Source organism: Columba livia, chromosome 1 (genome assembly GCF_036013475.1).
Source record: "Columba livia isolate bColLiv1 breed racing homer chromosome 1, bColLiv1.pat.W.v2, whole genome shotgun sequence".
Taxonomy (NCBI): Eukaryota; Metazoa; Chordata; class Aves; order Columbiformes; family Columbidae; genus Columba; species Columba livia.
In genome coordinates, this window is record NC_088602.1 from 109895612 (window position 1) to 109911881 (window position 16270).

The 16270-nt window shown below is 42.9% G+C and overlaps 1 protein-coding gene across 2 annotated transcripts in view; it reads left to right on the top strand.

Annotated features, from left to right (window-relative positions):
* Nucleotides 1–15449, top strand: part of ACE2 (angiotensin converting enzyme 2) — a 31337-nt gene extending 15888 nt beyond the window's left edge. Inside the window, exons 9-20 of one of the 2 annotated variants that reach the window (XM_065072640.1) lie at nt 108–277; nt 1443–1669; nt 2452–2596; nt 4155–4253; nt 4929–5051; nt 5396–5568; nt 6487–6545; nt 11300–11400; nt 12323–12439; nt 13734–13928; nt 14582–14707; nt 15123–15449. In XM_065072640.1, the coding sequence (XP_064928712.1) occupies nt 108–277; nt 1443–1669; nt 2452–2596; nt 4155–4253; nt 4929–5051; nt 5396–5568; nt 6487–6545; nt 11300–11400; nt 12323–12439; nt 13734–13928; nt 14582–14702 (1530 nt within the window). In that variant the 3' untranslated portion in view covers nt 14703–14707; nt 15123–15449. Of the gene's footprint in view, nt 1–107; nt 278–1442; nt 1670–2451; nt 2597–4154; nt 4254–4928; nt 5052–5395; nt 5569–6486; nt 6546–11299; nt 11401–12322; nt 12440–13733; nt 13929–14581 lie in introns of both variants that reach the window. The other variant, XM_065072630.1, reaches the window with a different exon arrangement.
* Nucleotides 15450–16270: the final 821 nt, after the last annotated feature.

The window sequence follows — 16270 nt, forward strand, 5'->3', positions numbered from 1 at the left end:
TTGAAGTTGCTGGGAGATAAATATGAAGTCAGCTGCTCTGTTAAGCTGGCTGTTTGTAACAGGCTCCGTGCAGAACCAGTGGTTAATGCTGGCATTGTCTCTTTCAGAAATGGGATGCAATTAAAATATTCAAAGCTGCTGAGGCCTTCTTTGTCTCCATTGGCCTCTTTGAAATGACTGAGGGCTTCTGGAACAACTCCATGCTCACAGAGCCGGCTGATAACAGGAACGTTGTCTGCCATCCTACAGCATGGGATCTGGGAAAAAATGACTACAGGTATGGCAATTCCTATGACCCCTTTTTATACCATCTCCTAGAACTGTGCTGTTATAAGTTTTCCTTATTTATTATTTTTTTCTGGCTGGTAAGAGGGAAAAGGAAGACAAGAAAGCAGGGGCACTTGTGGGACTGTAAATGTTTCTGTGTAACTTTTCCTGTGAAGATGCAAAAACTACTCCTAAATTTAAGCAGAGATATGAATATTATTTATATGAATTAGAGAAATAATGACTATGTTCTAGGGCTTAAGGAATAAGCACAAATGCAGGTGCTTGTGGATACCAGTGGGATTTCTGGACACCTGCATGCTCTGCAGCAATGGTACAGGTCCCTGGATAGCAAGTGAAAACCTCCCAAGACCCCACTAGCTATCTTTAATAGATATGTCAGAAGTGGTAGGCAGACATCCAGAGTTTCACAAAAATCCATCAGTCTCTTCCATGTTTGGGAAAGGAGAGGGACAACAAGTTCTCAGACAATGAAATCTTCTGGGACAAATTCTCTCCCCTCTTGCAGTCCCTGCAGTTACCCAGGGAGAGTCTAGTCCTCAGCAGAGCCTTCATGAAAGCTGCCAGCCTCACATGTCAGCAGTCTGGGGAAGGTGAAAGGAAACCCTATTTGGAAGAAATTCCATTATTAAATAGTACCTACATGAGGATGAATTACCAGAAGTCACTGACACACAAGGTTTTTTTCTATACTACCGTTTGCTTAAGTTGGATGGTGGGTACTTACTCCAACACATGCAGTGAGTTTATCACCAAGTTTCAAAGAGCAGCTGCTTAGACTCATAGGGTCACAGAACCATTTTTGTTGGAAAACACCCTCAAGATCATCGAGTCCAACCATTAACCTAACACTGTCACTGAATCATGTCCCCAAGAACCCCATATATGCATCAGCGTTTCTCACAAACCAGCAACTTTCTCTTACTCCCAGCTCAATTTCAAGCTGGCTGAAAGTGTTTTGTCGAGTTCTCCTCCAAGCCTTGCTTGTGCAGGAGGAACTGCACTCCATGCTAGGATGTTGCTGCCCAGGTTCTGCGAGGAGCATTTGCCACCTCTGGAGGCTGATTTGCCTGTGGTCGTGGTGGGCAGAGCTCGGGCAGCAGCTGGCTGGACCACCATCTCTCTAACCACAAACACTTTGCCCTGACATGCAGGATCAAGATGTGCACCAAAGTGACCATGGATGACTTCCTGACCGCACACCATGAGATGGGCCATATCGAATACGACATGGCATACTCTGTGCAGCCCTACCTGCTCAGAGATGGTGCCAATGAGGGCTTCCATGAAGCAGTAGGTGAAATTATGTCACTTTCTGCAGCCACTCCTCAGCACTTGAAATCTCTTGACCTCCTAGAGCCAACTTTCCAAGAGGATGAAGGTAAATAAATGCATAAATATTAATATATTTAAGTGAAAACTTACAGGCCTTGTTTTGCAGCAGAAGGTAGTGTCTGCAAACCGAGTGAGCAACTTAGAGGCTTCTGAAAATCCTATCTCACGACCACCTTACCAGAAATGCTATTTTTTTTCCCAAATCACAGCATGAAGCAAGGAACACTACTTTATAAAGCTGCTACATAATTTAGAAACAAATAGCTAGCACTTCATTACCTTCTGTAATGAACAACTTATCCCAAAATCTTCACAGTCTGTTTGGATGAACCTCTAACAGTCTTCTCAATTTCTTTTGCATGAATTTGTACATATCTCTAGCAAGGTATGTATTTACCAGTTCAAACTAAACTGAAGCCTTGAGATTTACATCCCCCATCTAAGTGAATATTGAGTGACTGAGTGTGGCTTGTCTGGCTTCTCTGAGTATTCCCTTATAAGGATGGAGATGTACCAAAGTCCTCAGCTCAAAATTCCCCAGAGCCTGAGTAGGTTTTCAGTGGAGGATAATGACATGTAGATGCCAAAGGGTCAGGTTATTTAAGTGGTTGACAGTAAAGAAAGAGAGACAAAACAGTATGCAATAAATACTTAAACAATCTTTTTCTCATGTTTTTTTCATTAGTATTCTTCCTTCCACTTTTTCCTTAGTGAAAATCTGTAATTCAAGCCAGATGTAAGCATTAGCTGTAAAAGGAAGTGACTTGAGCTGCCTAATCAGATACTAATTGCTACCATAACCATTACCTTAACTACTTCTCTCTTCAGAAACTGAAATCAACTTTCTGCTCAAACAAGCCCTAACGATTATTGGAACAATGCCTTTTACTTACATGCTGGAGAAGTGGAGGTGGATGGTGTTTAGGGGTGAGATTACAAAGCAGGAATGGACAAAACGGTGGTGGGAGATGAAGTAAGTTTGAGAAACAAGGAAGATTTTTTTTTTTGCAAATGATCCTGAAAAACCATCCTTTCCTAGTTACTCAACATACTGCGGTGCTGAGCCCCACACAGTGCAGGATCTGCCTCTCTGCAAAGCTCAGTAGACTGTCAGGTAGAAACACCCAACATGGTGCAGACAAGGTCTCACAAGCCATGTATCCCCATTAGCACTGCGTTCAGCCCTGGGTAATTTACCCTGCAGGTTGGCAGACTTTCTCCTTGTTTCTAATATCAGCTTCTCTGATAAAGACAGTCCATGGCCTTTGCACGAGATGTTCCAGATCCCTGGATCAACATTGCTGTCCCTCTGACACATGCCCCAAGATATCTCCATAGCTTAAGTACAGCCCTTCCCTAAGTCTCATTGGGCATATGCTCTGGTGTGCTCCTCAGCTCCTTAAGGACAAGTAGAAAGTGGATTTCATTATACTTGCCAGCCTCAAAAACATACAGATCTCAATCTACCAAATATCTGCACACACCTCTCTGCTTTACATTTCCTACCGTTTCTAGAGTGGTTTTGGAGGTAAATTGTCTGAAAGACTCCAGACTGAGCCTTATTTGTGTACTAAGATACCACCTTTCTTAGTCAAGAAAATATAGTTCCCATGGCAAGTAACATCCAGAGGTGCCTTTTAAGATTATCTCCACCAGTCAATCTATTTTCACATCCATGGAGCTCAAGATTAAAAGTGGTTTGATTCAGACTGGAAACTGTCATATCCTGGGGTGTCTTATGTGGGGGCAGAAAAATAGAAAGAAACCAAACCAGGCCTGCACTGAAAATGGAGTCTTCACTCTAACATGAGCACAAATGGTAAGCCTCCACCAGCAAACAAAATCTATAATAAAACTTGATACAAGCAAGCCTCTTGTCCCACTGGAAAAAAATCAGTCAGCTTTGATTTATTCAAAAGTAGCAGAGAAGTCCGAGAAATGGAGAATGACAAGTTGTTCAGGGAAGTTTATCACATCTCTTGTAGCGACACTGCAAAGCTTTCTGCTGGAACAAGAACTTGAACTACAGATTTATGGAAAATATTTCCATGTAAGCTTATTATAATTTTTAGAAATTAGGGCATGGGTTTGTTTCCATAGTACTGCTCTGGAAACATGCTTTCAGGAGAGGAAAATAAAGAGAAACCTCATCTTCAGCCCAGTGGCACAGCAGGCCAGATGCCTTTTTGGTCACCCAACCTCTGCATGCCCTTGCCTACAGATGGGACAGGGCACAAGTGTGTGTGAAGTTCATGTCTTGCAGAATATTTCACACCACTAATTACTGCCTGCACACCTTGCTATCATATAAATCCCTTCCTGACACCATCAGTCTCAAAGCAGATTCTTCTCTGGGGTCTCCATATGTGGAGCAGGGCCCATTTGGGGTTACTGGGAGCTGTGTGTACTTCTTGTGCTTGGAAGTGAGAGTGGTGCCCATTTGTTTCAGACAATAAAGAGGAAGAGCAGGGTCAGATTATTTTTCCTTAATATCTATTAATGGAAATTTTCTGTTTTTCCTTCATCCTCAGGAGAGAAATAGTTGGTGTTGTCGAACCCGTCCCTCATGATGAAACCTACTGTGATCCTGCGGCGCTGTTTCATGTGGCCAATGATTACTCTTTCATACGGTAGCTCCATCCTTGCTCAGTGTTTAGTTAATGGCTTACATTTTGGGTACAGAACAAGCCCTGACTACCTAAAACACCTACTGGAGAGTCTCAGGACACAATCTTATTTTGTTTAATGTCCTGACTGAAGGTTATTGATTTCAGTGAAGGTTTTTCTCTGGACATCAGGGGCTGCCCCATAGCAATCTCTGAGCATCCAGGAGGCTGTTGAGCTTCCCGTTGACCAGAAGAGCTTTGTGCTTCCATCAGACTAGTGAGACCACATCTGTATGAAGTGCTTGCCTCTTGGGGAGACAGTGAGCCCTGAACCGCTGTCACTTGGACCATGCACATGCAGCCCTGAAGGAACTAACTTTGGACATCCCTCCAAGTCCCAGCTGCCTCATTTTAGAGGGCTCGGCTGGAGCGGAGAGTTGGGCCTTAAAAACCTTACTAGCACCTGGGTGATGTGCCAGCACACAGATTTGAGGCTCCTCTGCTGCATTTGATCTTGGAATTTTGTTAAATCTGCATTAGTGCAGCCTATAAATACCAGCTGGCCTCCCTCCCTGCTGTGCAGCCATCTGAGCAGGAGCACTAGCTGACACAGCAACTTCCAAAGGCCAAGGGCTCAGGGGTTTCCTTGCCAGATGACTGATGAAACCTATGCCTTCCTTCTCCTTGCTCTTCCTTTAGGTATTACACCCGGACCATCTATCAGTTCCAGTTTCAGGAGGCACTTTGCAAGGCAGCTAACCATACTGGCCCTCTTCACACATGTGATATTACCAACTCCACAGCAGCTGGGCAGAATTTGAGGTAACAAAGCAAATTTCTCACATGTAATATAAAACAAAGCCTAGTTTACCTTGGAAAGTTTCTGGGGTCAATGAGGTTGCACCAACAATTAACTTAGCCTGAAAATTTAGCATATGTCAACTCAGTTTATTTTGACAAATTACCTAAATTTATATAAGCTGAGTATCGAAGGTTTAATTGCCTGTTAATGAGAAATTTTGTAATTTACTTAATAGAAATGATGGGAGGAAGGAGGGAATTCAGAAGCAAAAAGGGAAGCTTTGATACGAATTGCAAATTATTCCGCTATATGTCTAGGTGGAACATGGCAATAATGTATATTACCTTTCCTTCCACATGCACAGAGAATTGCTTGAATTAGGCAGATCTAAGCCCTGGACTCAAGCACTGGAAATTGCAACAGGAGAGAAATACATGAATGCAGCACCCTTGCTCCACTACTTTGAACCTCTATATGAGTGGCTGCAAAAAAACAATTCTGGCAGATACATTGGTTGGAAAACAGACTGGGCTCCATGTACGTATGGCTTGTGGGTGAATTAAAGACACTAACTAGTCCTCACAGCCCTTGACGAGCAAAGTCCCTGTCTCTTGTAGCTGTTGAAGGCTCTTTTCCCTAGGGAAGCAGCATTGTGGGAAATATATATCAAGTAGTAAGTTTTACTCATAGGAAGGCAGATGGGCTTCCTCATAGCCAAAGCTGGAGGAATTAGCACACAAGGAGTTTGTCACAGTTTTCAGAAATGGAGTTTCTGGCTGCGCAGAACAAAGAAGCTTGGACTTGTGTGGTGCTTGCCTGAGAGTGATGTGCCTGTTCTGCAGGGCTGGGAGCCACTGGTGCTGGGAGCCAGAGGACCCTGAGCTGGGGGTGAAGGGGCAAACTAGGGCAGAAAAATTACAACTATTTTGTTTACTGTCTTATGCTAGTTAAAAGAGGGGAGGAAAATGAGGAGAAAATGCATTTTTCAGACTACTGTGGTGACACTGAGTGTTGAATCACCCAGGTTATATATGTATAATCACTGTCAGTAATGTAGAGCCCCATAACTCTTACAGTGCTGTGCCAGTCTCTAATGGTGGCATTCAACTAGCCGTACACCAACATCTGCATCTGAGCTGCTTATTCTCCATGGAGGAAAAGGGGCATTTCCTTTGGGAGATGCCTGAAAAAGATGAGAGAACTGTACTCTGGATGTGCTCACTCTTTCTGTCTACTATAAAGCCAGACTTGGGTGAATGACAGCTCAGATCCAGATGTTTGCAGTGGAGTTTGCTGAAGGGAAACAAGATCTATCCCACCAAGCTGGCCAGGGAGAGCTGGGAAACCAGTAAGGAAACTTCAGCTATCCCAGCGTTTCCCAGGGACTGGCTTTCTGCCATTGCAACTCTGACATGGCCATTTTGGTTTGTTGTTTTTTTTTTTTTTTTTAATCAGATTCTGACAATGCCATCAAAGTGCGCATCAGCCTGAAGTCAGCACTAGGGGCCCAGGCGGTAAGTGTGTTTGCGCTGTGACACTCCTTGTGTTGTTCAGGTAACAGAGATGGTGTGCGAATGGCTCTCAGACAGTAAGGCAGAGTGTATCTGATTTTTGTGTCTAAAGAGTGGCATCAGCTCAGGCAAAAGGGTTATCCCATAAAAGATGTCTCATCTGAGTTTGTGGTCAAGACATCCTCTACACTTACTAGAGAAACCTCTCCAGGGAGTGGTCCCACTTGTATTAAGAAAGACATCTCAGCTAGATGATTTGACTTTTTCTGTGGAGCTACAGATGGTGTTTTACCTGCTACAGGACAGGCCTGGAGGGCTAGCATAGGGGAGCCATACCTGAAAATGGTTGTATTTTTCTCAGCTATGCTGATGTGTCTAAATAAAGCCTCTATGCACACTTTTCTCCTAATTTCCATCATTGTGGCTATGGTGGATGACTTCAGAAGTTGTTATTAGAGTAGCTACTTCACATTTAAATGTAGGGCTAAAGCAGAGGGGTTAAATTCCACTCTCTATTCTCAAATTCTCTTTATTTCATATTGAAATACTGCTGACAGCATTCGTTTGTAGATTTTTGTTTGCCTGTTTGTTGTAATCTTTCCAGGCCCTGATATATTTGGCTGCCTCCATGCCCTCCAACCCTGATGTAGAGACAGCTTTGTTATTAAGATTGTGAGGGGCAGTGCAGTTGCTTCTGTTTCAGATGGGTTTTCATTCCCAAGATCTCATCTGCTTTCCTGATTATACCAGCTGGTCCGGGAAAATGTATTACAGTGACTGAAAAAAACTCATCAAAGCCAAAGACAGCTTTTAAGTTTTTAAACTGAGTGCTGGCTTAGCCCATCTGTTTAACCCAGACACTCAGCGGAAAATTTGTTTCTTATTCTAGCTTTGCCTGTTTATGCTAATCTCAGGGAGGCAGTGCAGAAGGCTTAAGTGCAGACACTTCATTCTTGTTTATAGTCATTTTCACCTTGCAGAACATAGGTAATTTTCTAAGAACGAGTATGTCATCAGGCAGGTCATTTAGACCTGTGCGTCGGAGCTTATTGGACTAGCAAGGACACTATACTGTGGGCTCATTTTTCATATGAATTGATGCTCTCACTTCTATCACACTCTCAAATGCAAGCTTCCTAGATCGCTGAGTCGAGTTAGGTACAATTCGAAACTGATATCAACAGCATGAGAAGGTTCCATATTACAACACATTTATTAGTCATTATGGTTAATGTTTAGCTTAATATCATTTTTATGCCTTCCTTTTGCCATCATAGTCTTATGGTGTGCAATTGAGCAGCTGTAAAACAATCTCATATAGATTTTATTTTAAGAACCAGCCATGCATTTTCCTCTCAAAACCAATCCACATCACCAACTTGCAAGAAACCTTTTCCATTCAGTAGCTTTCTGCCTCCCCACAAATTTTCCTTCTAGGAAATTAGGATCTTCCAGGGACATGACCCTGAATGCTGGTATGCCAGCAGTAGGTAATGGTAAATGCATGAACCAGCACAGAGAAAAGGTGGGGAAAACTCAGACGGGAATCTCAGCCCGACTACACAGACCAGTATGTTTTAGCTGCTTTATGTGGCTCACAGTGCACAGAAGCCAGGAATCCAGTACAACTGTTGGTTTAAGATGGATTTTGAGCTGCTTTGCTCCATTAGGACAGCAGAAAGCATTCTGAGTGTGCCAGCAAATATTTTTATATTTCTGCTCTTTAGCATTGGATAGAGCAGAAAGCGAATGACCCCCTCCTCTCTTGCAGAGGCAGAAATTCATGGGCAGGGTTGGCAGCTGCAGCATCTACACAGCTCGGCTGTTACCAGCAGGGAGGTTTCAATAGCCCAAAGTTCTGGCAAATTATGCACCCAGACTCACGGATGGGCTTACACCAGCTGCGCCGGAGTGTGTGCTGCTGTAATTACCCTACTAATTGTTTTCAGGCTGATGAGATTAAAGCTGCAGCCCTAGCATCACTGGATCACCAGTGTAGCTGATGAGGCTGCAACTCCCACAGCTTTGCTTCAGCTGGGGCCTCAAGAAAGTGCCCTCCCAAAGGAAACTGCCACAGACCCCCCTGCCGAATCACAAAGGGTCTGTCTTATTTAAAATAAAAGGTTCCAGGCGTGTCAGTCCCCTGACCAGCACTTGAAAATGAGGTTGCTCTTCAGACATTAGTTCAAAATTCTCCACTGGGTAAATGTCATACATGTGATGACACTGTAAAAGGTTGGCACACAAGGTGGTGTTAGGCAAAAGAGAGCTGTCACCCTGCAAGTATTTAGATGTATTTCACAAAGGAAAACAGTTTTTTGAATCAGATGCTAGACTTACACTGTCTCTCAAGTCACCTGTGGGATCTTGAAGGGAACAAGCTCTAATAGAATAAAGGCACTTGGCAGAGTTAATTTCTCTCTGAAAGCAAAGCAGCCTTTGTAAAGAACAGTGAGCACCGAGGTAGGTTTCTGAGGTGCTTAGGGAATGCGTGTGGGTAATTAGTACTCAAACACAGATCAGAAGCAAGCCAGGAATTTCCCATCCACACAGCCAGTAACGGTATTTATGAAGACATTTGAATGGCACGGTGACAATTAAAATGCCTTAGACAGAAAAAGACAAAATATATGCTATGGAAATGAATAAATTATTAAAAAGCTAAGATGCTAAGTACAAAAAGCAGCAGAGATGCAAACTACAGAAAGCAGCAGTATAGGAATCATGCTCAATTAACACTGGGTAAAGAAAAAAAAGAAAAATAAAGCACTGTAGAGCCTAAAGATGTTTAGGATAAATTAAAAATTGAGAAAACTCTCACAATAGCATTGTAGGCTGTGACGGTGAACGCTGCCAGCTGCCACAGACAACAGCGGTGACAAGAAGTGCTTTGGCTCAGGGATTTGCCTGCTGCCCTGCAAACAGGAGAAAGCTGGGGGCATTTGCCAAGGCAAAAAAAGAGACTCACAGCTTCCACCCTTGCTGGCAGGAACAGCCAGAGCTGGCACAGCCCCTGCCCTCCGCGCACTGCTTGGATGGGGCTGGGGGCCGCTCTGCTGGCGGAGGGTCTGAGTCACCTGCATCTTTCCTGGGGCCTGACCCTCCATAGACTGAAAAAAATGAGGTCTTTTGGCTCATTCGTCCCATGTATATCATAGAATCATAGAATGTCCTGAGTTGGAGAGGACCCACAAGGATCATTGAGTCCAACTCCTGTCCCTGCATATGACAACCCCACAGTTCACACCATGTGTCTGAGGGCATTGTCCAGTCTCTTCTTGAACACTGTCAGGCTTGGGGCCGTGACACCTCCCTGGGGAGCCTGTTCCAGTGCTCCACCACCCTCTGGGGGAAGAACCTTTTCCTCATGTCCAACCTAAACCTCCCCTGGCACATCTTCCTGCCATTCCCTCAGGTTGGTAGCCAGTGAGTTCAGTGCCTGTTCCTCCTCCTCCCCTTGTGAGGAAGCTGTGGCTGCCATGAGGTCTCCCCTCAGACTCCTCCAGGCTGAACAAATCAAGTGACTTTAGCCTCTCCTAATACAGCTTCCCCTCCAAATCCTTCACCAACTTTGTAGCCCTCTTCTGGACACTCTCTAGCAGCTCAATAACTTTCTTATCCTGTGTTGCCTAGAACTGCACACAGAGCTCCAGGTGAGGCCGCACCAGTGCAGAGTAGAGCGGGACAATCACCTGCCTTGCCTGGCTGGCAATGCTGTGCTTGACATTTGTCTCTCTTCATTTCATATCGTTGTCAAAGGAGGACAGGGTTCAAAAACGTAGCTGGGTTTCATAAAGCCTGTGACAACAGATCTCCCTTCTACCACACCTTCCCGAATGATACTTGAGAAAGTCAGGAACTGTGTAAAACTGTCACCGGCAGCATTTATAGTCATTCCTGCTGAGATACCATAGACGCAATCAAACTCAGGCCTTCGGGGGATAAAAAAAACTGCCACAGAGTTCAAACGGGAATTTTTCCGTCATGCACACACACTGTTGCACAACAGACCAGGCTGTGTTATCAGGTGTTTTTTGCCCCCTGTACAGTTCACAGTTTCTGCCCCAGAGAAGCTGGTTTTGATTTCCACTGCAAATAACTTTGGACTCATGAGGCAGACAGGGAGGAGCCTGCACGCAGGCGGTGCATTTTTTATATCACCTATCTATTCTGCAGCGAAAAAAAACCAAATATATGCCTGCTGCAGAAATACTCATCCAATGACTATTTTACTGAAATAAAAATCCCTGCTCATAAAGCAAATAAATGAGCCACTTTCATGTAACAACTCAACCCCAATGTTTCTCCTCCTTAAAATAACATGTCTGCAAATAAAATTATGTGCCTAAAACAAAATCTAAACTATGAAATCTTTAGACTTCAACCAGAATGCACAGTACTTAGTAGGAGTCACGTTGCTCCCACTGCCTTTGCCCCTCAAAAGGCAGGGAGATGTGCTGGAACTGCCGCACCTTTGTCAGCCCCATATAAAGGTACCAGAGATTGCAGAGGGACAGCACAATGCACTGTCTGGCAGCAGGGATGACTGTTTCATTAGTGTCCTTTAGAGCGCCCAGATTAACAGAGCTAAAAGATTTGAGTATGTTCCTGAAGTGCTATCATGGCATAAATAAATTGTACTGAAATGCATGCCAAGCATTACGATTCCTATTTCTTTTTAGAATGACTTCTTAGTGTCAGATAAGCTGGCATACAATTACCATCTCTGATTAATTTCTCTTGTGCTGTTTTTCCAGTATGAATGGAATGAAAACGAGCTCTTCTTTTTCAAGTCATCTGTTGCCTATGCCATGAGAAAATACTTTGCCGATAAGAAGAAACAAGAAGTTGACTTCCAGTGAGTGGCTTGCTTAATTGTGCTGGCTATACCTATATTGCTTCTGGTTTGCTAGCGGCATGAGTTGGTGAGATTAATTGTGCCTTCTGTCAAATGTAAGGTGATAGCAAACAATGTAAAGCATCAGCTGGTTGTAAAAGGCAAGATGCCAGCTTGGTTACATGTTGCCTTTTCACTCAAGAGTTTAGGAGTAATGTGCTAAAATTAGGTAACTTCAGTGGATGCAGAAGGCTTTGTCTCCCATGGGTTATCAGTGGTGGAAGTGAAATGAGAATTTATAACAGTATATGTGTATGATACTGGATATCCGGGAGGTTTTGGGTCCAGGAAAGATAAACTTGTTTGTAAAGCACTAGAATTCCATGCAGACTCACTAATCTTGTCTGGTTTCACTTACAAACATGAGATCTATCATCTGAAATTGATTTGGGTAAGAGAAACAACCTTTTTATTAGGTCTCTTGAAAATTTTCAGAAGCTATCTACTTAAACTTTCGTATTGCTTTATAAGATATCAGTCATGTAACATCTATGATCTATTCCAAGCAGAATACAAGGAAGAAGGATTTTTTTTTTTTTTTCACTTGGCACTTCATACATCACCTCATTAATGGGATCTGCCCCAAACACTCAAAAGGCCCCAAACATTCTCTGTTCTGCAGCTGATGATGTGATTTTGAAAATTACACAAAGGATTATCTTAGGTGCAGGGAAGACTCCATCTCAAGTTACCAATTAGCACATGGAAAAAAGAAATTCTGACAGGAAAACTGATTTCACTTCTCAGTTGAGGTCACTAGAAAGCATTCACTCAGCATAAACTCATTCCCTGGTATTTCCTATCAAACACAACTGTCCACTTGCCTGAATTTAAAGCTAATGTCATCTGAACAATCAAAAACCCTTTTATCTTTCTTATTCAGGATTACAGACATTCATGTGGGGGAACAGACACAAAGGATCTCCTTCTACCTTACTGTCAGCATGCCAGGTAATATCAGTGATATTGTGCCCAAAGCTGACGTGGAAAATGCCATCAGGTGAGATTTTGCTCTCTGGAAAAAACAAAACAAAACAGAACAAACAAAACCCAACAAACAAAAAACCCACCACCAACAGCAAACCCAATAACCAGGTGAAAGAGTGGAAGGGAAAGCAGTGCTCAAGTCAGCTGAGGCAGAAGGGGTGAAGAGATAGTTCTGCAGTTACTGTGGAAATAGTGGGACGAGAGAAACTGTTACGATAGAACAAAAACAGTCCATCTATCCGATGGTGTCTTGGACAACAGCCAGCGTAAAATGCTTCAGGGGGCTTGTAAAACTGCCATAACACACCTAATTGCATCATAGCTTGCCAGGAAATATCATTGCTCAAGCTTTAACAGGAACTATCTAATATTCTGAAATCCAGGTCACAGTAACTGTGTGTGCATGCATGCGCATTTTCTTCCTCTCATTAGTTAAGGTTCAGTGCAAGAATTGTTGTATAGCAAGGACTCCAGAATAATGTATTAGAAAGACAGCCAGATGTATTTGATCATACAGAAAAGAAGAGGTCAGGGCAGGAGCTAGTTCCCACTTACGGGTCAATGAAGAGCTCTTTTATAGCACAGTATGACACCACTGTAAGTCATTGCTATAAAAATGATAAGTAGAACTGCAGCTCTGCAGATGATCGTGGGTAATGTACAGTGGGAAATGAAAAGGACACACATCTAAAAGCAGCAGCAACATGGGATGGGGTTGAAAAAGCAGCTGGTGAAGTTGATGAACCAAGTGAGAAGAATAGAGCTATGAAAGTCACTGTCTGGTTAGCACTCAACAGCAGAAGTTCAGGAACAAAAAGGCATATAAAATACACCAGGGAAAGGGTTTTCATGGTAGTGAAAAATACAAGAATCAAAACTTTGGAAGACTATAGAGGGGAAACAGGTAAGAAGTCAAAGCTGCATAACTGAGAAGCTTATGAATAGCCAAAAAACTTAGGGTAAAGAGAATGAGGGGCAAAATGCAAAGAAAGAGGAAGATCAGAAGGCTGTTTGCCTCATTTTGATAAACATTAAGACTGGATTTAGGAGGTCATGCAGTGTCTGAACATGTCAGCTAAGCTGCAACAGGTTAAAGGCTTAAGTTACTGTGCTTGTCCCCCACCACGCCATGCCAGAATAAATATGGGTTTAGCAGTATCTTGTGTGCAGCCTTTTCACCTGAGCAGTTCAGGGGAAGCTTGGAACACTGGAGTTTTATAAAACAAATGAAAATTGTTTATTTCCTTCCAATAAATGTATGAAACATTTTGAATTTGTTCTTGATGTCTCGGATGTCTTGATGTCAGGATGTCTCGGGGACGGATCAATGAGGCTTTCAGATTGGACGATAACACACTGGAGTTTGTGGGCATACTTCCAACCCTGGCCACACCTTATGAACCACCAGTCACCATCTGGTTAATTGTATTTGGGGTGGTCATTAGCCTAGTTGTCGTTGGAGTTATTGTCTTGATCATCACTGGGCAGAGAGATCGAAAAAAGTGAGTAATGTTTTTGATACTATGATCATGACCATTGGGAGACATCCCGATGATTGAATCATCAGGGTGCTTACAAATGGGCTGCCACATCTAACTGAAGCAAGTTAAGGAATTAAAGCTTATTATCCCACTCCCATCAACAGTGGTCGCTAAAGGTTCAGCTCCCTGCCTTTCAGTGCAAGGCGGCTTTCACAGCTCAATGTAATTTCCCCAACATCATCAGTTTAACCAAGGCAGCTGGACTATGGTGCCTGTGGGGAGCTGCAACATAGACATGCTTCTGCCAGCCCCGCTGTGAGGTGGATGGAGCGGCCTGCTGGGAGTACAGTGACTTCTCCAACAGCAGGGTTTGCCCACATTCGTCAGCACCTGCAGTTTTCAATAATCTCTTTGGACATTGTCCAATAATGTAATTTTCCTTAAATATTATTGCATTAACAGCAGTATAGTTGGTTTGGTTTTCTATGTCTCTCCATTAATGGAGTTTCTAAGAATGTGGTAGGTTTGCTATAGTTCCCCTTAAACCCAGCACATTTCCTTTTATAGAAATATTCCTGGTTAAGCGCTGTACGATTTATGGTAGGGGATTCTGGGGATTCAGAAGGGCTTGAACAGAACAGGGGCTTCTAATACAGAATGAATTTTCATTACAGGAGAGCAAGGGAAAGTAGGAGTGAAGTGGGATCAAACTGCGAAGTGGCGAACCCTTACAATGAAGAGGGAAAAAGCAACCTGGGTTTTGAGCCATCTGAAGAGACACAAACACCATTTTAGAAGACGTGGGTACACTAAGATTTTATGTGGTGGTGTTGTTTTTTTTTTATTTCACTTTTAACAACTGTGCCTACCAAGGACCAAAAAACTATAGATGTCATCAAACACAATGTCTTCTGGTTGACCATTAATCTACTGGTTCACAGACAACAGCAACTAAATCTGCTGTTTATGTGGTAACTAGAAAACATGCAGAAATGGAAGATATATATCCTGTGGCTTTTCCATGAATTATGCACATAATATTACACACTGTTTGTATTGCTTTCCATAAGTGTGCTGCATCCAACTTCTCTTTGTTTCCTCTGTAATGAGATACAAAAACTTGGAAGTATAGAGTTGTGTGTAGATCAAGACAGACATAAGAATGACTCACATACTCCTAATGCCTGTGAAGAACATCTTTATCTTTCCAAACAGAGACCTCCAAAGCGTAATCTAATAGACAGTGAGAAAAACCTGACCACCAGAAGAACTTTAATGATGAAGAACTCAAGTTGATATGAAATAACTGCAATCTTTGCACGTTCAGGAAATCTATATCGATGCAAAATGGATACTGAATGAAGACTAACAAGCACTAGAACATTGTTAGGAAGTTGTAATTTAAGTTATTTTTCTAACTGTTTACCCGCTAAGTATTGTAGAGACCAAACAGCCCATGACTCCCTCAAAAACAAAACCAAAACCCAACAACCCTGCATTATGTTGTCATCTAAAAATTGAATAAACTTCCTTAATACTAAATAATCAAAGTCCTTTTTCTTTTTTTTTTTTTTTCCCCCAATACCTTAACCATTGCCTCCACTTTAACAAATACTCCATTATAAGTCCTGCATACTACAAATACAAATTGCACAGGGGGCAGTGGATTGAGGCTTGGGAGTCTCAGGTTGCACCTGGAAAAGCTGTTCATAAGAAGGGTAGTGCAGCGTTGGCACAGGTTGCCTACTCCATGGTCTGGGAGAGACTGTGGGATCTCCATCTTTAGGATTGCTGAAGACTCAGGTAGACAAAGGTATGGCTGATTGAGGGGTTGGGACAGTCTCACTCTGAGTGAGTCATTTGGCTAGATGATCTCTAGAGGTCCCTTCCAGCCAGCATTTCTATGATTCTGTGTCTTGTAGGTCCGGTGCCATGCCTGCCACCATGCCAGTGCAGTTGTTCTGTACACACCAGTGTCACTGAAAGGCACGAAGTGTCTACACAGTCCTGCGTTCTGACAAAGAGCCAGTAGCAAACCAAGCCCACGTGAAAAATACTCAGCAAATGCATGGACTCTCAAACTCATAGGCGTCCAAAGTCAGGAACTGTAGAAAGCATTCAAACATATATCTGAAAGCATACAGCTGGACTCTCTGGGCTCACAAAACATTTCCCTAGTGCTCCACGCTCATTAGGCATTGAAGAGACAAGACTTTTAAATGAGACAGTTCAAATGGTAGGCAGATGATACTGACTAACTGCAAACTAGGCAGAAATGGAAAGGAATTAAAATAATTTTTCTTTATGTTGACTACCGACACCACATATGCCATTACCGTAACATCCCCAAACCTTAATACTTT